The sequence below is a fragment of the Culicoides brevitarsis genome, chromosome 1, assembly GCF_036172545.1.
Source record: "Culicoides brevitarsis isolate CSIRO-B50_1 chromosome 1, AGI_CSIRO_Cbre_v1, whole genome shotgun sequence".
Classification (NCBI taxonomy): domain Eukaryota; kingdom Metazoa; phylum Arthropoda; class Insecta; order Diptera; family Ceratopogonidae; genus Culicoides; species Culicoides brevitarsis.
This window is the reverse complement of record NC_087085.1, coordinates 36,176,886-36,204,085: the sequence shown is the minus strand read 5'-3', so window position 1 is coordinate 36,204,085 and position 27,200 is coordinate 36,176,886. Positions and strand designations below refer to the sequence as shown.

The following is a 27,200-nucleotide window of genomic DNA, read 5'->3' as shown; positions in this document are numbered from 1 at the left end:
TGTTATTGTTAGCATATTATTATGCAAACCTTTAAGAAATATTCTCGCATCAAGTACTTGACTCATGTTTAGTATATTCCTCGTTTTGTAAAATATGTATGAAAATGTGAAACAATCAAAACATCAAACGAATCCTCCCTCTAAAGATTCATCATCATCATCATCATAATTTGAACCATGAATGTTGCATTTCTCTTGTTATCGCACATCACAGAGGAAAATCCTCGGAATTTCGAGAAAAACAATGGATTGATATGATAACCTTTTCAGCGGCATACCGTCTCTAAATTCTAAAATTGTTTAGAGGTCATTTAATAAATAAAATTCAAACACACACCGCTAAACGCATTCAAGGCGAGACGAGACATGTATTAAAATCAATAAATGAAAAAAACTGCTGTCTCTCGTTCGCTATAAAATTTACCGCACATCATCACAGGCAGTCGAGGTGTAATTTGTTGAACACAAACACTTGCTAATGATAGCGACACACAAAAAAAGTATTCTCTCCTTGCTGTCGTGAAGAGGAAAAAAAAATAAAATAAAAAAAAATAAATAAAAAAAGTGCCATCATCACCATCGTACTTGCTCCTCATCTAAAATCATCATATGATTCGTTTACCGAAATGAGGTCAAACATTTACATTTCACATGAATCTCACATGATAATAATAAGTGAATGCGTGCGTATACCAAGTGCCTTTTTCCATTCTTTTTTTTTTATTCTTCTTTATATCCTGTCATCTCTTTTAAAACGTCTCACAGATTTTGATGGCATTCCTCTCTTTGCCAACAATCTCGCACGAATTTAAGAAAGGCTTTAGTAAATGCCGAATAAAAGCGACTCGTTTTTTGTTGTAGGCAATTGTGGATCCCTTGTACGTGATAACGCTTGATATCACTTTGCCATATACGGGCGGGAGGCGTCTTCATGTGTCACATGTCCTAGAAAAATCGCTTAGGGATCGTTTAGTTCTTTTCTTGCGTGAATACGTCATTTTTTTGATTGGAATGTAAATGCAAATAGACGTCGATGTCGTCGTCGTCATCGTTGTTGGTGATAGAGAGGAGAAAAATAGAGATGAAAATTCAATATGTGATAAAGGGACAAAAATTTTTCAAATAAAACCCAAAAGATTGAATAAGAGAATAATTTGGAACGTTTGATCCTTTTCTCGTATTTCAAAACTTTTATTGGCTCGAGAGACGGTTTTTTGGTGTGAGATGAGTAGTTATGTGAGATGTGTATTCAGTTACATTGAACTGATTAAACTGTAAATTAACACCTCGTGAAGCTCGTTTAAATAAGTTTTTTCTATGTACTTGGTATTTATTGACATAAGTTATGAACGGTTCATGTCTATGCGCAACTAATGTGCAAAGATGTCACTGGATGTTACAGACGCGATTTTGCAGAAAGTATCGTTTCTATAGAAATTGTGAATCAACTTCCTTAGTTTATCATACTTGCAACTGTACTTTTGAGATTAAAATGTTTTTATTAATTTTATGTGATATTTTTTAAAAAATAGAAAAATTTCTATAATATAATAATTTATTAATTTTATAAATTTAATATTATTTTTACTTTAAAATTCAATTTATTTGGCTTAACATTAATTTCTTAATATATTAAATAACATACATGGTGAGCTAGCTTTCGCTATTACAACACTAAATTTAATATTAAAATTTTTTAATGAAAAATAAAAAAATTACTAAAAAATTTGCGGTAATTATGTTTTATTTTTTTAAAAAAGGGAAATATTTCTTTGAATTTTTTTTTTTTAATTTAAACAGTTTCTAATTTTTGATTGTTTTGCATATTTAAATATGAAATATATGTAAAATTAAAAAAAAAATAAAAAAAAAACTATAAATACCTATATAATTTTTAACATTACCAGATTTTCAAATTGAAAAAAAAATATTCCGAATGTAAGCTTATTTTTTTTATTAAAAAAATTTCAAATAATTTTTGTTAAAAAATAAATAAATTTTAATTAATAAAATTAAAGTTAAAAAATTAATAAATTTTAATTATTTTAATTTTTTAAAAATTTTAGTTTAAATTAATTTAATTTTAGTTTTAATTAATTTTTTAAAAAATAATAAATTATTAAATTTAATTTATCTAAAATTATTTATTTTGAATTTTATTCATTTTTATTGTATTTTAATGATAAAAAAATAATATTTAAAAATATTAAATTAATTTATTATTATATTATAACAATTTTTCTATTTTTAAAAAAAATATCACATTAAATTAATAAAAAAAATAAATTACACTTATACTAAAACTTTAAATGATTTAAAAAAATACTTTTTAAAATATTTTCTTACAGTTTTTTATATTGTTTTAGAAAATCTGGTAAGAAATTAATAAAATACATTCATTTAACCAGAACTCTTAAAAATTGGTAAAAATGAAAAATATTAGATATATTGACTTTTATCAAGCGAAAAATAATAAAATTTTCTATACAAAAAGGAATCTTTTACTAAAAATTGCTAGACTATAAGAATTTGTCTTTTTTTTTGTTGTTTGGTGTTATTTAAAAATTCCTCTGCATCAGACATTGTTTGGCTTAGCAACAAGCACAACACACACACAATTTAGATGCCATTGAGTTGAAAGTGAAAAAGTACATGAAGCAGTTTGTACTTTATCCATGACAACGCGCTTGTTTAATTTTTTGTGTTCTATTGTTTAAACACACACAAAAGCCAGCCTGGGTCAATCAGTTTCATTTTCATTGATTTTAAATGTGTAACTATTCTTAGTTAACATGTATGCAAGTAAGACCTACTTTTTTTGCTGTCTTCAATTTCTTCGTTCGTTGGTGTTTTTGGAGCATTCGTAGCAACGGCAAAAAGCAAGCATTTCTATGACAACCGCGTTTCCAATCACTTTCAATGCTAGTTTTTCATTGTGTTAGGTACGCAAATCCATCAACACGAATTACAAAATTATTTATTATTTATTGTCGCTTGTAATAAATCAATATGATGCGACGACGACGACACAGCAGCAGTCAGATGACCGAAAAAAAAGAACGTTATAAAGGCGCCACACATTCGCGGTACTTTGTCGTAGGTAGACCGAATGAGATGAAGCCATGCCATTAAAAAGGGATTAAATGTACACATGCAAGCGTATTTTGGCAATCGTTATTATTTTATTATCTTTGCCTTGAATGTTTTATTATTATCTACAAATTACTACCGCAACAGACTAACACTATCGCATGCCAGATAAAAATTTTCCTTTGAATTTGACATCACACGTGAAGAATCGAATGCTATTTTGACCCATTTCCTAATATCATGATATGACATGATCCTCGATTCACCTTCCTATTTGATTTTTTTCTTCTTCTTTCACATTTTTTTTTTTTTTTTGTTAGAGAGAAAACAAGACGAGAAGAAGGATAAATTTATTTTATTTTAAATTAAATTCAATTATAGAAGAAAAGTAGACAGGATTTTTTGTCGTTCTTGCACATGATTGGGCTTGATTGCAATTGATTTTTCCGAGAACTGAACTTTTGTACTCGATGCAAGAAGGAAAAAAATGTTTAAATAGGAACAGGTTTGATAAGAAATTATTTACGAAAGCGCATTTTGAATATTGAGAAATTTTCTATTTTTTTTATAATTTTATTTTTCTGAATTTCATTAAATTAAACTAAAAAATATATTAAATTAAAAAAAATTATTTAATAATTTCAAAATTAATTTTAAAAATAAATAAAAAAGTTTTATTAAATTTTGATCAAAATATTTTTTTAATTTAATTATTTTTTTTAATTAATTTTTTAAAATTTCAAATATTTTTGAATAAAAAAAAAATTAAAAATAAAAAGAATAAATTTTCTTATAATTTTAATATTAATTTTTCATATATTATTATGTATTAATATTATATAAATTTATTTTTTTTAAACTTTGATAATTTTTAATAAACAAATCAAAATAAATTATTTTTTAATTTGATTTAATTAATTTTTATTTTTTTTATATTAAAAATATTTTTTTAATGAAACTTGTAATTTTTAATAATTTAAAAATTTAATTTTTTTTAATTTTTTTATAATTTTTATTTATTTTCATTAACTTTTAATGAAAAATTTGATTAATTAAAAATTTAATTAAATTTTTTTATTTTATTAAAAATTTATTTTTTTAACTTTTTATTATTTTTTATTTTTATTTTATTTATTATTAAATATTTACAAATTATTTTTTTATTTTTTTTAATCATTACAGATCGACAAATATCTGATGATTCAACTTTATTTTTTTCTTCGAAACGCATTAAGGTTGGAAAGAAATTCAAAAAAAAGAAGAAAAAAAAGTGCAAAAACGAAGATTTTCCTTAATTTATTATCATTTTCTCCTGTCCAAAAGGTTCTTTTTATTCAGGTAAATTATGCATTTTAATGCATTGCAGCAAGCGCATCTCGTCTACAGGCCAAGAAAAGGAAAAGAAGAGAAAAAAAAACAAAAACAACTACGAGAACGGTCAAACATTCCAACTATGCTAGAATTTTCTTTCAAACTAAAAATAATTTCTTCAAACTAGAGGCAAAGAACCGAGACGAGAAATGAAAGGAGATATGAAAAACATTGTAAAACACGAAGAAAATATATTCGGAAAATTCTTGCGTTCGAGGAAACGATGCACTCTTCTCGACTAGACAAACGACGAGATGCTGCTGCTGGCATTCGCAACAAAATAAAGTATTTGAGATATTTTTTGTCTCTCGGTTATCTAAAAAATCTCGCATGAATGACGTGCGTCGTTAATAAAAAGTACAAACAAACGACGAAAATTGGCTATTAGCAAGTGTTTTTTCGTGTGCAATGTCCACAACGTGTGCGATGATAACAAATGTAGAATGATACTCTACTGACACATATTTTACGGCTTTTAAATATTTACGCCTTCTAAAAACATAATGAAGTCGTCTCTCCCGCTCACTCACACATTTGCCCGAAAAATCTATTGGTTTTGCGTCTATTAGCAAAGTTAGTTCTCTCGGCGGCGGCGGCGACGACAACGAGTACAGAGAAGCCATTAGCACATTCCTCAGTCGGTTGTCTCTGAATCGCGTCGCTCGTCTTCGATGTCGTTGTGTCGTTGTCGTCAACAACACCATCATCAATATCAACAACATCATATTAGATTCATGTTCATCGTGTGCCGTTAGGTACCAGCAAAACAAATAAAAAAAAAGTACCTTGAATTAGCAAGTGAAGTTGATTGTTGTACGTGTTCAGAATTTATTTTTTCATATTATGTTTATTTAAAAATTTATTCTAAAATATGATTTAAATTTTTTTTTTAAATGTTTAAATTTTTTTTTAATATTTTTTAAATTTAAAATATTTTGTTATTCAATTTTTAATTAATTAATTTATAACTAGTTTTTTTTCTTAGTTTATTTTATTTAAAAAATAATTTTTGTAATTTAAGTTAAAAAAAATATTTTAGATTAAAAATTAATCATATATTTATTTACAAAGAAAATATTTATTAAAATTTTTAAATTTTTTGAATAATAAAAAAAATTATTAAAAATTAATACATAATTCAATAATAATTTTATTATACTTCATAAAAGTAAATATTCATAAAAATTAAAAGTGTAAAGTAATTTTAAATTTTTTTAGAAACATTTTAATTACTCGTCGAATTTTTTTTTTCTTTCATTTTGCACAAAATTAATATTTTTCAGATATTTTTTTAAATATATTTTTTTTTCAAACTATTTTAAGCTACATAAATGTATATTTATGTATTTACCCTTAAGCAAATAAAATATTTTGTTAAAAATATATTATTTAAATTTAAACTAAAAATATATTTTTAAATAAAAAATTATTTAAATATAAAAATTTTACGTAAAATATTTATTTTTTTAAAAAATTGAAATGAAAATAAATATAAATTTTCACAAAATATTTAAATTTTTCGTTTAAAAAATTTAATTTTTATTAAAAAAATAATTTAATTTAATTTTAAAAATTTTTGAATATTACCTGAAAATAAAAAATTTAATTTTTATACATAAAAAAAATTAATTTAATTTTTAAAAATTATTGAATATCAATAAAAAAATTAAATTTTAATTTAAATTTTTAATTAAAAATTATGTATTTTTTGAATTTAAAAAAAATATTTAATTTAATTTTTATTTTTATAATTAAATTTAATTTTTATATATTTTTATACAAAAAATATTTTTTATAACATTGCTCGTATAATGTTAAATTTTTGCATATACACATCAAAATATGTAGGTACAACCAGATCAACTCAAAACCAATATAGCACATGTTCCATATACCACATAAAAAAATTAAATGGATTTTATGTGTGCGATATAATTATAAATAGATAGATAGTTGACGTTTAGTTATACAATGAATGATTGTCACTATACGTTCATGCGTTGTGTCATATGCACTCAATATTCATTTTCGAAAGACTTGTAAGGTAAATAGAGGTTTTAATTACACAATTACTCTCATTCTTCCATCTCTTGACACAAACTAACTGCGAACACGTACAAAGTGCATCTACCACTTAGCAGTAAATTGATTGCCTCTACACTAGCGGATGGATAAACACCTGTACTTATATGGATTTTTCCACACGGCACATAATGTGGATTAAACAAACTTGTAACGTTATTACAAAATTTTTACACATTTTTTTTTTCGTATGTGATAAGTACTTTCGGAGGTCACCCATATTGGAGCAACATTTTTTTTTTGTATGTTGAAATAGAGAAAATTCTAACAAACTCACTTTTTTTTCGTAAATGCTCTTTTTTTATTGAAATTTATGTTTCCTCTTGTTAAAACTCGGTGCTGTATTATTTATTTAGTATTACACTCGGGTTGTCTCTCGGGTAGTTAGTTATTTCGTTTCTATTTTTTTATGAGAATTTTTTTTTTATTTTTTTGTTTATGACAGCACTGAAGAACACTCAAAACTAGGAATTTTCATAATTTTTCTGATAAGAGCTTAGCTTCAGCTTCAACCGTGACACTTTTTTTCGTTGTCATATATTTTTTTTGTGAAACAAAGCATGTGCTTTTCCCAATGGGACTGAATAAACTAAAACCGAAGAAGAATTATACTAGTCTGAATTGGTGTACACAACAAAAGTTTTCCTCCGTCAAGCGTATTTGTTTTAGGCGCACATATATACTTACTCGGAATACACATGGAGCACATGATATGAGTCCGTCGCACACACCACGATGCACATTTGCTCGCTTTATATTTAATACGGCACAATATAATAATAATAAATAGTATGTACGTTCATTTATATATATTTATTTATATTAAAACACACAAAAATCTCTGATTCTCAGTTTTTTTCCGTACGTTTACAATTTTTTTTTTTGTATTCAATTTTATATTTCTTTTATATACAAAAATAAATACACTTTTTTTCTGTAAAAATGTCGTTGTCGGAATATTTATTTATGTATCATTATTTTCATTTTTTTTTATTATTATTTTTATTTTTCAAGTGAGCGAGAGAGAAAAGAGAATTAAACAAGTAGCAATGTGTAGTAGTAGTGAAGTAGTGAAAAAGATAAAATATAACAAAAAAAAATGTGTAACAAATACTTGTACTTGAACGAACAATTATTGTTGTTTGACGACGCTTTTTTGTTGGTGTGTTTGCATTGAGCACATTTGGAGGTTGCACTTTTGTTGCTTCAATTTAATTAAAAAATCACGACGACGCTGTTCGTTTATGTAATCAATATTCTTCACTTTAGATAAATCCGGCAAGTCGAAAATTATTTACTTGTTTGTTTCAAATGACCTTACGAAAAATTTATTTTGTATGATGATGTTTGTGTAAAATTTTTTTAATGAAAGTAAGGCTGTACAATTTTTTTTTAATTGAAAAAAACTTTAATTTTTTAAAAAAAATTTTTAAAGTTTTTTTTTTAATTTAAAATTTTTAATTAAAAAGATTTTTTAATTTAATTTAATTTAATTTAAAGAGAATTTAAAATTTCAATGATCAATTAAAAAAAATAAATATATTTTTATGAATATATATTTAAATATTTTATATAAAAAATAAATATATATTTTTTTTAAGAAATAATACCCATAAAAAATATTATCATGATAATAATATATATTGAAAAAATTATTAAAAATTTAAAATAAAATTAATAAAATTTATTTATTTATTTAAATCTAATAATTTTAAAAATCTTAATTTTATTTTTTTATAATGTTAATTAATTTTTTATTAATGATTTTTCGTATTTGTAAATATATAAAAAAAAATAAATTTTGTTTAAATTCAGTTATTTTATTTTTTTTTTATTTTTAATTATATTTAAAAAATTAAATATTTAAGTTAAAATAATATTTTTTATTAATATCTAATATTTTTTAAGGTTTTTCTTTTCAATAAAATTTTTGTTTTAATTCATTTTCTACAAAACTTTGAAAAATATATTAAGATGCAAAATGTAATTAAATTAGTTTAATTTATTTTACAATTATTTTAATTAAAATAAAATAATTAAATTAAATTAAAATTAAAAAAAAATAATAATATATAGAAAAATCTATCAATTATATATTTAAATAATTTTAGAATATTTAAAAAATTTTAATAATAATGAAAAATAATTTGTTTTTTAATTAGAATCATTATTATATAATATTATGTTAAATTTTCAAGATGAATATTTATTTAAAATAATTAAATATTCTTTCATAAATTACTAAATTAATTATTTATGAAACACTTTCCTCTTTTGAAGCAGCCTAAAAAGTGCTTTAACCACATAATGAGACAATTAACAAAAAAAAATCTTGTCACAATATTTAAATGGGTTAAATTCTCTATAGTATTTATATATATTTTTTTTGTGTTTTTGAAAGTTCAAACAGCTACTCACAAAAATATATACATTTGAGCCCATGGCACAACAAATAAATGACAAATATAATAAATGAATAGAGACAACAAAACAAAACTGCTTGCTGTATCATTAGTCAAGCTGAAAATAATTTTAGTTTAATTTACATTTTCCCTTTCTTTCTTTCTTTTCATATCATTTCTCTTCGCGTCGTCGTCGTCGTTGTTGTCTAAAATAAACGAGTATCTGTAACAAGTACGTTCTGTATTTTTTTTTTTTTTTGAGTCACTACCGACCGACACAGAAAAAAAAGAGAAGTGTGTAGGTAGAGAGTAGCCATTCTCGTGATTGTTTAAGGAAATTTTGCTGTTTTATTTATACATTTGAATGTATTGTCTCTGTGTGTATATGAACTAACTCATCAACAACATCATCATCATCATCGCCACGCTAAAAAGTACAACAGAAAAAGTTGTGTACAAGCACGCGTATAAATAAATAAATAAATATAAATTTTGTACACAACTCAATCATTGAACTAATAGTTTAATTTGTTCTTTTTTTGTTAGTTGGTGTTGTTGTTGTTGTAATTTTAAACTAAAATTTAGATAAAACTTAAATAAAAAATTATTTTGAAAAAATAATAATAATGAATTAAAAAAATAAATAATTTTTTCAAATTTTAATAAAATTAAAAAAAAAATATTAAAAATTAATTTTAAAATTTTTACATAAAATTTTTAAATAAAATTTAAAAAATTCAGCCTTATAAAAAATTAAAATAAATAAAAAATAAATAATAAAAAAAAAATTATTAAATTAAAAAAATAATAAATTAAATAAAAATAAATAATAAATATTAATTTAATATTTAAATATTAATTATTTTTTTTAATTTATTATTTTTATTTTATTATTATTCATTTATTTATTTTATTTTTTTTTTTTTTGATGAAATTTAATAATTAATTAATTTTATTATGATTTTTTTTTTAAATTTTATTAAATAAAAAAAGACTAAAATTAAAATATTTACAATTTAGTTTAAAATATTAAATCAAACAACAAATATCACAAATTAAAAATTTTTTAGGACAATTATTCCCCAAAAAAATTAAATTCAACATTTTATATGTGACGGAAATCACAAACATTAATACTTGACTTATAAGGAACTTCTTGAAGTTTCATTGTATAAAACAAAAATAAAAGAAGAAACGTAAAAAGTTAAAAAGTACTAATCCCAGGTGCACTTTAATGGTCATCATAAGTACTTTTTTGTGTTCGTTACGTAAAAACCTGACACTCTTTTTTTTTATTGACGTAAATTTATCAAGTAGGATCGATAATCTGATTACAATTTAGTAGTTATCAATGTACAAACATAAATTCATTACAAATTACTTACAATTTTTGTTTGTTTGTATTTCTCTGATTAAATTTACAGAATTAAATGGCGTCGCAAATCACTTTAATTTCACTTAAATTTTTTTTGTTCTAGATTTTCTCTTTGTTTTTATTGTTAAACTTTTTTTTGTGTCTTTACATATGCGATGATGACTGACTTTAACTTTTTTTTCAGTATTTATACGGTAAACGTGTCATGATACGAATGACACGCAAAAAAATTGTTATTTTTTGTTTGTGTGTGATGTACAGTAAGACTAACTTCATAAGACTCGATGATGATTGTTTTATTAAATTTTTGAATTTAGGTGTCGCCGAAACGCGTGAATCACTGCAAAAACCGAAGAATTACAATAAATGTGCTTTTTCGCGTTATTTGCGTTTGGTATTACGAGGACGACGATGGAATCGAAAAAAAAGAGACACGTAAACGATACAACGTTTGCTACGTAAATGTGAAAAATTTTGATTCAATAATTCAATTCAATGTTGTTACTCTGCTTGGCTCACATTTAATATAAATTGAGCGGCGACGTACCGAAGTACATAAACTATATGCCGTAACATTATTTTTGCATAGCTATTTCTCTTTCGAGAGTTCTACAATACAAAATGTGCGTTCATTGAAAATTCGTCTCTTGTTCCGAATGACTTTCATTGATAACATTCGCTCGCCTCTCTTGCGCTCTCTCTCGGTTCGAAATTTACACAGACACTTGCATGCCATTATCATCGTGTGTGCGGCGGCATCGTTTAGTTTCTAAAAAAAAAAAATAAACCGAGTATTGTCATGTGAAAATGTGATAAACATTTCAACACATGTTAAATTCATGATGTTATTACGCGTTATGTGTGTTAGTGAGCGTATGAATATCACATGTCTCTCTGACGACCGACAACGACAGCGAAACGACGACGATAATAATTGTAATCGTGTGTGTTTGTTTATTTACGGTGACGATGAAAAAAAATGTTTGCTAGAACAGAACGAGCTTGATTCGCTTGCACAATGTGAAATAATCATGAAATATACATTAATAATGTTAAAATGTGGAATATTTTGAAGAAAAATAAAAAAGTAGAAAATAATATTTTTTTTTATTTTCATGAAATGTTTGGTTTTCTTTTTAATTTTAAAAATGAAAAAAAAACCTAATTTTGTTTTTATTTTTTTTTAATTTAAAGATTTTAATTTTAAACTATTAAATTAAATATTAAAAAAAAATTAAAAAATATATAAAATTAATTTAAATATTAATAAAATATTTATTTAATTTTAAATATTTATTTTAATTTTAATTTAATTTTATTATTAATTTTAATTTTTTTTAATTTTTTGATTAAAATTGACCTAAATTTAAATATTTTTAATTAAATAAAATATTATTTATTGGAGATTTTAAATTTTTTATAAATTATTTCGAAAATCTAAATATGTAGTTTTAATTTTTTAGTAAAGTTAAAAAAAAAATTGGAGAATTTTAAAAAGATTTTTTTAGATAAATTATTTTAAATAGAATTATTTTAAATATAAAGTTTAAAAATTTTAATCAAAAATTTGAGAATTTTATAGAAAATTTTTCCATTTTTATTTTGTTTTTTCAATGTTTTTGAAATTTTTGGAAATGTTCTTCATTTAAAAATATATTTTTTAAATAAAAACCGAATAAAAACCCAAAAAAATAATTTTTTTCAATTCGAAAATTTGAAATTCGAAGTTAATATATTTTTCGAAAATTTGAAAATTATTTTCGAAATTATAAAAAATGTTTTTCGAAAATTCCTTCAATATAAAAATTTTATTAAATTATTTGAATTGAAAACATTTCACAAAAAGTTGATAAAATATATTTTTCAAAGTTTATAGAAAATTTTAAAAAATTTCGAAAAATATTAAATTTTTATTTTCGAAAAGTATCTTTTTTTTAAATTCTTCGAAAATATTTTTTTCTTCGAAATTCTTCGAAAATATCTTAAAAAGTTTCAAATCAAGACACAAATCAAATCTAAATAAAAAGCAAACAAATCTAAACCTGAAACTCTCAACGATGATTTGTTGATAAAATGTCAAACTGATCAAAATTCTCACTAAATTAGGTCAATTTAACTACAAAATTTTAATAAAGAAATAAAAAATAAAAAACCAGATTTCTTTCTACATAACAAAACTAACGACAAAAAAAAAACTTTATTACGCATCATTAAATTTTATAACTGGGCATCACAAATCTCAAATACCATCGCAGCATTTTCGGTAAACACTTGAACGAACTCGAAATATTCCGTACAAAGCTATTCGGATCGCAGTCATGCCGGAACACCGTTTCACGAATGACATCTCGAGCAATTCGTTTCAGCGTGAACGGCTGAACTTTGTAGGAACATCGCAGTTTTGCCGAATTTTTGTACAATTCAAAGGGAAAAAATCGCTCGGCGTAATTTTCGAAGCAATCAAGCACGGAGTAACGAGCGTAACTGTCATAATGTTCTCGGGTTCTGTAATCGAAGATTTTCTGAAAGCCCGCTGGAGTGATGAAGGGAAACATGAAATCCAAGAGCTTTTGTTCGGTATTCGGGATCCTCGTGCGAAAATCTTTGAAATTTGTGAATTCGTGGAAGAGGTCTACAGCGACGGAATCCAACTCAAAATGGGGATTCACGAAATAAAGTCCGTTTAAGTGATTAAAAAAGCTGCTGGTCAACGGAAGATCCAGTAAAAGTCTTTTCATGTGACTTTTGAAAGTGTTTGGTTCGTCAAATCGATCCCCGTTGAAATGATATTTTGCGTCGTCATGTCTGTCTTTTAACGTAGGCAACCCAATTTCCACTAATCTGAAGAAAATTTGATAAAAAATCCTTTTTTGACGTTTTTTCAATGTATGAAAAAGCTCAGTTAGGGCTTTAAACAATTTTTTTTGCACTTCCAGGAACTTCATGTACTCAAATTCGAACTCACTGATTTTTTGAATTTTTTCATGTAAAAAAGCTGTCAAGACATGAAATTTCTTGTCCATTTCCCAAATTCGTTCAATCCATGGAAAATATTTATTTTCATCTTTGTAATAATTTTCAATCGTTTTTTGATCTCCTCCTTTGCTTAAAATCGTTTCCAAGAGACAAACTTTGAAAATATCCTCAAATTTGTATTTTCCATCAGGTTCTTTATCAAAAGTCAAAGGCATCAAAATTTCCTTAAATTTTTCTCGTACATCGAAAAATCGGTAATGTGTCAAAATAATGAACAACGGATTTCGTCCCCGATTTTCTTCGTGGCGAACATCGACTTTTTTCTCATAAACCAAAAAATTAAAAGTCTCATAAAATCCCTCATCCAATGTGTACTCGTGTTTGACCAAAGCAATGATGGCATTTCCGTGAACGAAGCAACGTTGATCCGGATCGGCTCCTTCGACGTCAATAAGTTCCCGAATTCGCGAGAACCGTCGAAGTCCAATGGCGTTATGTAAGGCAATCGCGCATTCCTTGTAGTAATACGGATAACACGAAGTTGCGTCGGAAGTGTAGCCTTCGACGGGACTTGCACAGCCACACATCCAGTTGCAAGCCAAATGTGATTCATTTAAGGAATGAGCGCAGCAACTGCAGGAATAGAAAATTTCTTCTGGAGTTCGAAGTTTTAAATTTTCTCCGCTGAAACGAAGTAAGCCACAATTGTGAGTTGATCTCGAGGTTTCTGTCATTTTTTGGACCTGAGCCGGCGACGATTAAAAATAATACTGAGAGAAATTGTTTGAATGAGTGCAGTTTTTATATTTGTTGTTTTGCAATGTTATGAAATACTAACAAAGATACTATTATGAAATAGTGAACTTGAATTCTGTTGCTGCAAGTGAGACAATAACAATTTCTGAAATTATAAAAAAAATAGGATAGCATTTGAAAAGTATTCGTTAAATTAAAAACTTAAGCGCATTTTCAAAAAAATTTAAAAATTTTCGTGAATTTTTTCAAATTTTTTTAAAATTATTTTTAAGTCAAAATTTGAAATATTCGAAATTTTATTTTCATTTTTTTTAACGAATTTTCTTTAGTCTTAAATAATTTTTTTATTTCCTGTCTAAAATTATTTATTAATTTTTTTTCTTATTTTTTTACAAAAAATAAATAAAAAATATTCCAATTTTGAATTTTAAAAATTTTTCCGACTTTTCATATTTTTATTATTGAAAAAATTATTAAAAAATTTCTTTAAAATAATTACTTTAATTTAAATTATTACCAAATTTATTTTTATTTTATTTTTATATTGTATTTGCCCCAAAATTTTAAAACCAACGCGTTTTTGGCGAAAAAATCGGAAAAAATAAATTTTAGGCAACAATTTTCAATTAAAGCTTGTAAAATACAATAACAAAAACAAAAGAAAATGGTCGAATGCTCATTAATGTTGATTGAAAAAGATTTGAAAAAAATAAATTTCCAAATTTTAAATTTGCCCAAAATTTTCCTCATTTTTTTGAATTTTTAATCTTGAAAAAGTTTGACGAGCTAAATAAAATTTTATTATTTCTCCTACTAAAAAGTGTAAAAAGTGCTTTAAAAGTTTTTTTTTTAATTTTTTTACTTTTTTTTCAATATAAATTTGTTTTAGAAGTTGAAAACTTCAAACAATACATTTTTTTATATTATTTTTTTTATTTATTTTTTTATATTTTTTTTTTATTTTAAATGATTTTAATAAATTTTAAAACAAATTTCCTTGAGATTCACAAAAGTTTCATTTTTAATTTTTTAAAAGTTTCGGACATATGTTATTAAAAAATTATTAATATTTTCAAAAAATTTCCTGATTTTTCTTTTAAGAATTTTTGCAATGATTTTTCCGGAATTTCCAAAAATTTTATTTTTTTTTTTTAATTGAATAAAATTGTTAAAAAAATATTTATTTTACGAATTTTCCGGAATAAAATTTTAAAATTGTTTTTTTTTCGAAAATATTTTAAAATTTTTTTAAAAATTTTTCCGAATTTTTCACAAATTTTCCGAATTTTTCTTTCATAAAATTTTTTAAAAATTGAAAATAATTTTTTTATCAAATTTGAACAAACAATTCTAACGATTTCCCACAAATTTTCCGAATAATTATTTAAATTTCCATTAAAAAATAACATACAGACATCATCATTAAACCCTAACCGCATTTTCCGAAATAAATTAAAAATGCAATAAATATTAATTTCAATGGTAAATAAATAAACAAAGAGAGCTCACCTCACTTTTTAAAAGAGAAAGAGAGTTTTACAACAAAAAAAAATTAATTGGAACAAAACGTGGATGACAACGACGTGAAATATATGTCAAAAGAAAACGGTATCTATCACAAAAAAAAACATGTGCTTACTCCGGCAAATCTTCTTTCTCTCTGTTCCTGCAAATTGCGAGAGTTTTTCAAAAGCTCTCCTGCTAAGACTGATTTTTTTGTACATAAGCATTGCCATGGCAACCAAAAATCGCCATACACACACCACCAAACTCTCGCGTAGTCGTGGCATTCAAAACATGTGACTTATGTACAAATATTCCGAAATGATAAAAAAAAAACAACAAAAATAAATCGAGAGGAGAAAATCGGTCTCTTTTACATAAGCGATCGTTCACACACGAAAAACGTATCAAAATACACTCGCATCTTCGAATATTTAAGATATACCGAAAAAAAAAATAAAAAGAATGTTTACATCACTTAACTACATACATTTTCGTTCTCATATATTGCCAAACACTTTATTTCATTTTTTTACGCTATTCTATTTTTATTTATTGACGGTGTGAAATGTGCGCTCGTGTGTGTGTGTTTTCGGTGTTGTCAACTGCCATGTGATGAGCCAACGGTGCAGCGGCGGTACATAATATTTATTTATTGAGTGTGTTTGTGACAGTAATTCTATTATTTAATCATCTCGTGATAATTTTGATGAGAACGATTATCGTGTCGTGTCTAATAAATACAAATATGAACGCATGTGAGTCTCATCAACGTGGTTTCAACCAACAACGAAAAAAATCATAATTAATTTATTAATGTTGAAGAACTCTATTTTGTTCGTGTGTGTGTGTTGTTTAGTTAATTTTATGTAAATTTTAGCTAAACTTTAAAATAAAATGAAATGATAAAAAAACGAGTATTTTATGCCAACAGAAAGAATTTCTATTTTTTATTTATTATTTTTTTTTTCTTCGTAAGAGAAACGAAAATAGAACTTTTTTTTTAATGATTTTTGTGTATTTTTAGATTTTTGGACAAAATGATGTCAGTTCAGAAAGTCTAAAGTCCTTTAAAGTTTAATGTGCTTTAGAGTGTGTTTGTGGAAGGTGTTGGATGATCTTATCAATATAAAATTCTTTTTATTGCGTGGTTTTTACGTTCTTGTTTGGGTTATCACGTTAATGTTTTTTTTTGTTTATCGAATAATTTTTTCTTTGTTTAGATGGTTTTTATTTAATTTTTTATTATTTTTTTTTTTTTTTGACTTGAAATAAATTATTTTTTGCAAAGTTATTTTTCTTCAAAAATTGAAAAGAAAAACAAATCCTTGAAATATTTTTATTTTTAATTTTAAAAAAATTTAGGTGAAATAATTTTCATGAAATAAGATAAAAAAATTAACTTGAATATTTAAAAAAAAATTATTTTATTATTATAAAAATATGATTAAAATTAATTAATTAGTTAATAATAATTAATTAATTAAAAATTGAATATTTAACAAAGTAAAAATTTAATTAACTAAAAAATAATTAATAATTATAATTTAATTAAATAAAATTTAAAGAAATAAAAAAAATAATAATTTATAGAAATAAATACTAAAAAATATTATTAAATAAAATTTTAGTTTCAAAATTATATTTATAAGATTTTTTTTATTGTAATAAGTTTTAAATATTTATTTTTTTTTTTGAAATATTTTTAAAATTTTTAGAAAAAAAAAAATTTAAATTATACATAGGCAAACATTTCACATACTCATGTTAACACTTCCAATTATTTTTTATTTTTCATATTAATTATTTAAAATGGAATAAATAAATAAATCATAAAATTTTCATAATAAATAAATCAATAAATTAATATTAATAAAATTATAATTAATTAAGGTTTTTAAATTAATTTTCATACAAAATTATTTTTATTATTAATTTTTTTTTTCATTTTTTCCTTTCAATTTTTCATAATTTTTGACCAAATATACGTCAACTTATGTATATTTTTTAATTATTCACGAAAAAATTATTAAATTTTCTTAAAAATTTCTTCATCGATTTTATTAATTTGTTGTTAAATATTTTTTTAAACTTATTCAAAACTCCTTTTTTATCCTGAATATTTTTTTATTTTTAAATAAAAATTTATTTTTATTTTATTTTATTTTTTTTAACTTTCATTAAAAATTTTTTATTAATAATTTTAATAGTTTGGTATGTTATATTAAACACATTTTTCATATTACATCATTTTTAATTAATAAAATACTTTAATTCTTAAAATCTTTATTGAAATTAAAAATTTACAGTATTTTTCCATTTTTGTGAAAACCTGTATTTAAATCCACTTTCCGTCACAATTTTTCATCCACATTATTTATTTAAATTAAATAATCCGAAAATCACGTAAATTTTTGGTACGCCTTCTTTTAATTTAAAAAAAATATTAATTTATGATATGATATATTTGCAAGAATAGAACAGAGTAGACCTGCCTTGCTGGATCCTTGAAATCATCTTTAGCGGAAGATCTTTAAACGAATCAAAATAAACAATTTGTATTCATACAAAAAGTTACAATGTTTTCTTTATTTAAATCTCCTCCGTGCGACAAAAATTTCAAGTTTTTTGGAATTTTGACGTACGCGCGCGAAACATTTTAGAATTTAGCAAACTTGATTTTCATTCCTCGATTTATTCAAATTTTTTTTTTGCTACGGGTGCGTACGTGCGAGATATTAGATGGCGTCATTATTTTAGTTTTAGACACGGAGAGCGACTAATTCTTTAAGTGGACATAAATGGATCATAAATTATCATAACTTTTTTTTTCGTTATTAATTCTTTGTATTTGATATTTATTTTTTCTACACTCCAACTTTATCTTTTCTGTATTCTTTTGCACAAAATTTTTGATAGTATAAAATGGTGTGTTTACCAACAAACATCTTGTCAGTCACATTGAAACAGTTTGAACGTTAAGACGTGAAACAAAAAAAAATTATTAAAAATGAAATTCTCAAGCAATATCTCACTTGTAAGGAATTTTCAAAAAAAAAAAAAAGTTAAAAAAAAATTAACGTGATTTTTTTTTCCTTTAAAAAAATTTTAGTTGTTCCTCATTTTGGGAGCCCTTGTCCTCGTTTGTGTAAGCGCCAACCCAGTTGAGCGTGTCAAGCGCGCCTACGATTACACACCACCAGAGGGCGGTGCCGGAGATCTTTTCGGAGATAACGAGATCCCAGATGGCGGTGATGACGATGGCTTCTCAGCCTCCGTCTCAAGCGACGATGGCAACAACTATGCTTCGGCCTCAATCAGCTCGGGACCCGGACAAGCAAGTGCCTCAAGCTTGAGCGCCAACACCTTCGAATTCGAAAAACCTGAATACACACCAAAATGCTGTGCTCACTGCACTTGCACCTAAGCTTAAGGACGTAATTTAATAGTATTCGCCATATAATAAAAATTAAGAAAAAATAAAAAAAAAATATAAAAAACTTAATTTTTTTTTTAATTATTTTCCTTAATTCGGAAGTAAAAAAAATAATTTAAAAAAATTCCGGAAGAATTAAAAAAAAATCAAATTTTATTAGAAGAACCTTTAATACCAAAAAATAATTCCTGAAAACCTTGAAAACGCCCCAAAATAAAAAAAAATAAAATTCTATGGTAAGACAAGTCAAGCAACTCGATAAATTCTACGGCGACAAATATTTTTTTTTTTCAAAAAATCTACCAGGATATAAAAAACGAGAATTGTGTCATTAAAAAAATATTTTTTGACTAACTTTTCCAATTTTAGTTAAAAGTGTCTCAACCTATTCAAAAAAATATGGGATTTGCATATAATTATTTATTCAAAGCGCCATTGAGGAAAAAAATCTATTAAATAAACGTCTAAAAATACAATTGATGACGACCGGTTGCTGCGAACCTCAAAAAAAAAAGAAGAACCAAGAATCACAAAATTTTGTTTGGGTTTATTAACATAAATTTTTTTCCGAATAGATTCTAAATTGCGTCATCAAAATTAGATGATGAACTTTGCGGAATGTACTTTTGGCTGGCGAAGAATGCGTGAAAAAATAGTTGTTTATTATTATTATCTAAAAATACCGGTATAATATTTGTTCCCATTTTTTGTTGGTAAACAAAAAGTTGCGAAAAAAAAATGTGAAGAAGAAATTTGATAAGTAGAAGAAGATCCGGTTACCTAATTTATTTATTTTATTTGGTCAAAAAATTAAAATAAATCGCAGTGATCATCGAAAATGTAGCAGTAAAAACGATAAAAATCAGATCAGATCAGCTGACGGTTAATTTATTTGCTCAATCAGTATTTTTTAATCTTTTCTTTAATGAAGAGGACGAGAAGAAAAAGAACGTGCTAAAAAGTTGTGATGACAAAAATCTTGACAAGGACATACTGCAGTGACGGAAGATTATTTTTATCAAGATTTTCTAAATTTGTGACTTAATTAAATTTAAATGACTTCATTCTAACGTTAAATGTCAAAATTAATTATAATTTACTTTAAAACTTATATAAATTATGTAAATTTAAATTAAAATAAATTAATTTTGACATTTATGTCAATTTAAAAAATTGCAGTTAAAAATTTGGAGATCGCTTTTTGCTAATTCAAACATTTTAATCAAATTAATTTTTAATTTTAATTAAATTCAGTAAGATTTTTTATTTAAAAGGTACAGAATTTTTTTTCAAAAAGTTTTTTATACAGAAAATGACCAATTTTTTATTTTTAAAAGTGTTCGTTTAACATTTTATAAAAAGTTTTTTAATAGAAATATTCTTTTACTTTTTAATTTTTTTTTTAAACTAAAATTAATTAAACAAAAATTCATAAAATTTAAAAATTTTTTTTATATTATAAATTAAAAATTAATTAAAATTAAAATTAATTAATTAATTTTTAAATAATTAATTAAAATAATTTATTAATTTTAATTAAATTTAAATTTAAAATATTAGTAAAAATTTGTGAAAAAATTTAAAAATTGTATTTTTTGTATTTTAAATTAAATTTTATAAAAATTATTAAATTTTTGTAAATTATTTAAATAAATTAATTTTATTATTAAATTTGATAATATTTAAAATTATTTAAATTATTTATTATTGAATTTTATAAATAAATAAAGTAAATAATAAAATATTATAAAAATTAAATAAAAACCTCAATACATCCGCAACTGAAAATTTTTATGACTCAAAACCAAACTTTTTATTGACTTTTAATACGAGTCTCGAAATTTTACGACATTTTAGAAATGATCAAAACAAAAAGTTATAAAAAAAGGAAAGTTCATTAGCTGCAAAATTTCTGCATTTTAAATTTAACTTTAATTTAACGACCGAATCTTTATTTTTATTAAATTTTGCAAAAAGCCACAAAAAATCATCTAACAAAAAAAAATGAGATTATTGGATGAAATATCGCTTTCAAACAAAATATTGTGTCATCCTTGTAGATTTATTACAAAAGAATGACGTGTAAAAGTTCTTGTTGCCATATGACGATGAATGGATTCAAATTGCTTTTTTATGCAAATCGCTATACTTTTGTATGCGCCAAAGATGACCCAGCTTATCGAGCTCTTTCAATAAAAACGGCGACATTCAATTTTCGAACATGGGAAAATCTTTCGAAGATGAAAATTAAAAAAAAATTAAATAACGGAAATAAAATTGCACCACGTGGCAAAATAAAATTGATAAACACAAAAAAATGTCATTTTACGAAAAACTCATTGCAAAAGTTCAGAATTTGTTTTTGTTTACTCCAAAAATTGTCAGTGAGTCGCTTCTTTGTATTGGTATCAAATACATTCAAAGCGAAAGTTTTTATGTGTTATTTATTTATAAATACTCGCGCGCGCGAGAGTGTGTTGTTGTGTGTAATTCAAACAAAAACAGATAATATTAATCATGATTCGCACAACTTTTATTGACTTACGTGTACATTCCCTCAATTCTTTGTGTGTATATTTAATGAGAGGATTTTCTTAAATACCACGTTTATTCCGCAAGAAGAAGAAAAAAAACAAAAATAAAACTTTTCTTGCAAATCTTGATTGCTGTCAGTCTCGAATGAATTAAATTCTAATAAAAAAATAAACAAGTTGCAAGTTTTCGTATCAAATTATTTGTTCATGACCTATTTTTATACAAAATGATTCAGACACTAACTCACCTGTTTTTTTTTTCTTTCTGAAGTGAATAAGTAATTTTCCAGAAGTTTTTTGACGTTCTCAAGTGGTTTGCCGAGAAAAGTTTCTTAAGTCAATGGTTGAAAACTTATTTTTGTTAATTATTATTTTAAAACACTTTATTTAAAAGTTTTGAACACTTACGAAGCAAAAATAATATTTATGCGTAATTTTGTGTCTTTGTGTAGAAGTAAGAATGTTTTGTAAACAAAAACTTTAAATGAATTTGTTTTGAGTGGCGTTTCGTTTGCTTGAATGAAATTATATTTATCCTCAGTTGGAAAGCTCAATTAAATATTTTAAAAATGTCTGAAAATATTAAAACTATTAAAAAATGGCATTAAAATATTATACATTAATAAAAATAAAATGAATTATTTAATAAAATTTTTAAAAAATTTAATTATTAATGACTTTTAATTGAGAAGAAATCCATTAAAAATAAATATTTTTTAAATTTTAAAAATTTAAGAGATGTCAGAATCAACTTTGAAAAATTATTAAAAAGTTCGTAAATTTTCTAATTTTATTATTTTTATTTATTATTATTTATTATTTTTTTTAATAAATAAATAAATTAATAAAAATTTAATTAAATTAAATTAAATAAATTAATTAAACTTTTAGGAACCTTAAAATATGCAATAAATACCTTTGTCACTGATGTTCTCCTTTAAGTTACGCAATGAAGAAGATTTTTTGTAATAAATTGAGACAAAATTGTTAATTGAGATATGAAAAATAAAAAAAACATAAGATAAAAATAAATTAATTAAAAAAATTTAAAATAAAAAAAAAATCAATTAAAATTAGGTATAAAAAAAATAACATTAACGAAAAATAAATTCATTCGTTAAAATATAAAAATAATCAAAAATAATTTTTAAAAAAATTTTTCCAAATAAATGCTCAAAAAAAAAATAATATAAAATAAATTTTGCAAAAATAAATTTTTTAAATATATTTTGTTGTTTTTTTCTAAATAATATTTCATGATTAAAAAAATCGAACATTTTTAATATTTTACAAATATTTTTATTTTTTTCTATTAAATTTCAAATTTAATTAATTTTTTGTCTATTTTACTAACTAAATGACTAAAAAAAAAATTAAAACCCCTCATTGCTTTGCATGTATCGCCAAACTCGCCGGCAAGTCTAGATTATTTCGTCTAAACAAATCCGCTAAATTTCTCACAAACTCATTATTGACTTTAACATCATCTTCCTTCAGTAGCGCATCATATAAATTAATCGCTTGCTGGTAGTCATTTCGCTTAATTAACGAATCCAAAATCATGTTATAAATCAGTTGTTCTTGCACGTGCGGCAATCCTCGACTACATTTCGCCAATTTCATCAAAGTGTCTTGCTTGCCCAAGGCATTCAAGTAATCACATTGCTTCCGTAGCATTTCCGGATTGAAACGAATATTCGGGTCCAAAAGCACGCGTCTCAGTTGTTTTTCCGTTCCAGCTTCCATAACGGCCACGATGAAGACTAAATTTGTCGATCCATTGCCACGAACTTTGTTACAGGCTTCGATGACTTTTTGCAGTAATTCTTGCGCCTCCATTTGCGTAACAGAGAAACTTTCGGCCATTTCTTCGCGATTTGTTGTGTCAATCAGCAGCGTCATGAGTTGTTGTTGCAACGGCGTCAATCGATGTTCATTTGCGACACTTACAAATTCCGCAACTGCCGCTTTTAGATCTTTTTTGTTGAGATATTCGTTAATTACGGGTCCATAAATGGCATTTGCGTGCGTCGTGTATCCATGGCTCTTCAAAAATTCGAAAAATTTCTTCGTCTGATTCTCGGAAGGGTCCAAATTTCGCATTTCTGGAGCAATTGTTGCAATTGTGTTCAACACTGCCCACACATTTTTGCTAATTTGCTCCATGGTTTTGACGGAGGGAGCGTATTTCTTTAAAATTCGTTTTGCTTCGTCGAATTTGCCTTCTTTCACGAGCATCTGAGCGAAATCCACAATTTTATGGGAATCGATAATGAAGGTTGGGTAATTTGTTTGCAACGTGAAGAAAGTATTTTCGGCTTCTTCTAAGCGACCAACACGAACGTACATGTCGAAGCAACCAGCGAGCATTCCGGGACTCATTTCGATTTTGTTTTTGTCGCAAAGGAGTTTTAGTTCCATCGCGCGTTCTAAGCGGTTTGCACGGATGTTCAGTTGGAGCAAACGACGAAGACAGCCTCTGATGTTCATATTTTTCGATTGCAGCTGAGTTAAATGGCATTCGAGCTCTTCCAGATTCATTTTGCTAAAATAAAATTTAAAAAAAAATTAATAAAAAATTTTAAATTATTTAAAAAAAATTAATTAAATTAATGAATGATTTATTTTTAAAATTTTTTAAAAAATAATATTTAAAAAAATAATAATCGCTTGAAATAAATAATTTATTTAAATTTTAAATATTTAATATTAAAATAATTTTAAATAAAATAAAGTTAGATTTTAGAAAAAAAATAAAAACAAAAAAAAATCATAAATAAGTTCAAATGAAATTAAAATTTAATTTAAATTTTATTTTTTAAATTTTAATTTTTGCTAAAATAAAATAAAAAATTAATAAAAAAGTTTAATTTATAAATATTTAAAAAAAATAATTAAATGACTTTTTTTATTTTTAATATTTTTTTAAAAATTAATATTAAAAAATTAATCGCATTAAATAAATAATTTATTTAATTTTAAATATTTAATATTAAAATAATTTATAATGAATAAAATAAAGTTTGATTTTAGAAAAAAAATTAAAAAACAAAAAACATCATAAATAAATTTCAAATTAGGTAAATTAAAATTTGATTTATAAATTTTTTTATTTATTTAATTAACTAAATATTTGTCTTTAAATTAATTTTTTTAATTATTAAAAAAAAACTTAAATATTTTTATAAATTTAATTTTAAAAAATGAACAAAAGAGTAAAAAAATTGAAAAAAAATAAATAAATTTTTTTTATTTTGCCCCATTGGATTTTCGGCTTTTAAAATGGGGCATGGGACAAAAAGTTCAAAAAAAATTTGGAAAAAAAAAACATACATATTTACATGAATTTTCTAAGTAATTAAATAGTAAATTTTGAAATAAAATTTTAATTATTAATTAAATTTCAAATTTAATTAAATTCATTTAATTAAATAAAATCTACATTAAAATTAATAAAATATTTTTAAATTAACAAAAAATTATTTCTAAATTTAAAATTAATTTAAATTAAATTAAAATTTAAAATTTTTTAATAAAATATAATTAAAATAAAACTTTTAAATCTTGAAAACTTTAAATTAAAAAAAAATTAATAAATTTTCTCACCTCGGATGCTTAATAGAATGATCCACATTTTCATCAGCTGGCAACGAAAGTGTCTTATCCACGATATTTCCGAAATAAAGTTTCTTTTCCTCCTCATCCAGCTCACTTTCGAAATATTGTGGCAACGTTTCCGCCGCATTTCGCGACACTTTGATGCCATGCAAGCTCAATTCTCCCAACAACTGAATAATCGCTCGTTTCTCTGCCTTTGACATCCTATGAGACACGATCGCACACAACAAATGTCCCGCAACATCGTGATCTTTCTCCATCCTTTTTTCAACGAACGTTCTAATGACCTTCGCAATTAAAGGAATTTTGGTATTTTCATCCAAAGCCACGGCAAAAGTTCTCGAAAGCCCACTAATTAAACTTTTCGTATCGAGTTTCGCTGGATAAAGCGCATTAACTCGCACAACATCGTCAAATCTGCTTTTAATCATCAAATGCAACGTCAACGGCGTCATGAGAACGGACATTTTAACACCTGCTGCATCGAGTTCCTTCGCTCCTTTTTCGATTTCGTTAAGGGTGAGTCTCAATTTTGGCAAAACGAACAATTTCAAAGTATCTTGATCGACTTCGACGTTGAAATTTTTCATCAAAACTAAGGTTTGGATGATTCCAGCTTCGCCGTCGAAGAGATTTCGGTAGTTTAGGAGTGGCCAAAAGTAATGGGTGCGAAGTTTTTCTTCTTTGCTCATTTTTTCCAAGAATTCGCTTGCCATGGGAGACACAAGTTTCATCGCAATTCCCGTTACGACTCGCAATGCGAACTCATTTCGCTTCTCGTTTCGCAATAAATGGACAAATTTCATGATATCACTCATCGGGGCGTTATTTTTGAGCAATTCCTCCAACGCAAAAGCCGCATAAGAGTCCAAATCGTCAGTTGCGGTGAACATCGGCGCTGGGAGACATTCAATAAAGGTATTTAGCTCGTCGTATTTTCGTCGGAAAATGAGTTTGATGCAAATATTTTGGAACGGCGCATAAATTTCCTTGTCCTCGAGCACGTCGGAAGGGAAAAATTTCAACACAGCAGTCACAAATTCCTTCGTGGGATGATGATTCAAGACAGTTTGAAGCACTTGAAGCAATTGAGGCTCCTTCATGGCACTTCCAGAGGCAGAAAATACCTTTAAAGCCTCGTCTGGCTTGTCATTCCGCAAATAAGCTCTCACCAACTCCGCTTTCGCTACCGAAGTCATCTCAATTTTACGACTTGCCATCACTTCAACCAACGCATCGACTTCCTTCAGGTCTTTCGTGACGCCATTCGCGTGAATTAGCATCGCATATTCCGTTTCAGTCACCGGATAATTTCGTACATTCATTTCTTCGACGATTTTTTTGGCTTCCTCGACATTTCCGTGCTCCGCGACGCAACTCAGGATCGTTTGGAGTATCAAGGGACTCGGTTTTATCATCAATTCGATCAGTAAAGCGTTGTAATCGAGCAATACCGAGCACGAACGACACGCCTGAAGGTAAGAAACGAAAACCGGCTCGATTCGTTTCAAGTTTTGCGGAAGATGAGACCACAACTGCTCGATTAATTTCATTTTGTGCGTCGACGGGACATTTGGCAGGCAATTCGTGATGCTGTTGAGCAATAATAAAGTCTCGTCTTGCGTTGGACCGCCTTTGTCGATGCATAGTTTGAGGAATTTTCGCACTGCTGGTAGCGAGGAACGAGTTTTCGACAACAAACAGGATTTGAGTTGCTCACTGATGACTTCGTACACGGCTTCGGGCGAGGCATCGTTGACGTCAGTCGGTTTTTTATAAAATCTCGTAAAATTTGTGACTTTGGAAAATTTTTCGGCAAATAATTGAGTTGCTGGGCGATGAAGTAATAGTGAAGAAGTCGCATTTGTACGAGAAATTACGCGAAAAATGGCATGACAACGTCTTTCGATTGCGAAACTTTGTCTCAAAATACGAAAAGCCATTGGATTTGGTTGATTTGCGAGCTTTTGATGGCGAAAAGTGAATATTTTTTAATTTTTTTATTCAAACACCGCACCACATTGTTTACTTTTGTTCGAGATCGAGTCGAGTTGAAA

At 25.2% G+C, this 27,200-nt stretch overlaps 3 protein-coding genes across 7 annotated transcripts in view; 1 reads left to right on the top strand and 2 right to left on the bottom strand.

Moving 5' to 3' along the window:
• Window positions 1–21,889, bottom strand: part of LOC134826922 (probable cyclin-dependent serine/threonine-protein kinase DDB_G0292550) — a 49,899-nt gene extending 28,010 nt beyond the window's left edge. For 2 of the 5 annotated variants that reach the window (XM_063839428.1, XM_063839434.1), the window contains exon 1: window positions 6,821–7,113. The gene's annotated coding sequence lies outside the window, so the exon portion shown is untranslated. Of the gene's footprint in view, window positions 1–6,812; window positions 7,114–10,330; window positions 10,764–21,773 lie in introns of those variants that run through there. The other 3 variants (XM_063839430.1, XM_063839429.1, XM_063839431.1) reach the window with 3 other exon arrangements.
• On the top strand, window positions 18,515–18,982 carry LOC134837747 (uncharacterized). Its single transcript, XM_063853134.1, has 2 exons — window positions 18,515–18,592; window positions 18,668–18,982. The coding sequence occupies exons 1-2, from the start codon at window positions 18,566–18,568 to the stop codon at window positions 18,980–18,982; spliced, it is 342 nt and encodes a 113-aa protein (XP_063709204.1). The 5' UTR covers window positions 18,515–18,565.
• Window positions 21,890–22,780: 891 nt separating the features above from the next.
• Window positions 22,781–27,171, bottom strand: LOC134838528 (leucine-rich PPR motif-containing protein, mitochondrial). Its single transcript, XM_063854074.1, has 2 exons — window positions 25,132–27,171; window positions 22,781–24,070 (listed from the first exon to the last, which is right to left on the bottom strand). Exons 1-2 carry the CDS (start codon window positions 27,084–27,086, stop codon window positions 22,909–22,911), a joined length of 3,117 nt encoding a protein of 1,038 aa, XP_063710144.1. The 5' UTR covers window positions 27,087–27,171; the 3' UTR covers window positions 22,781–22,908.
• Window positions 27,172–27,200: the final 29 nt, after the last annotated feature.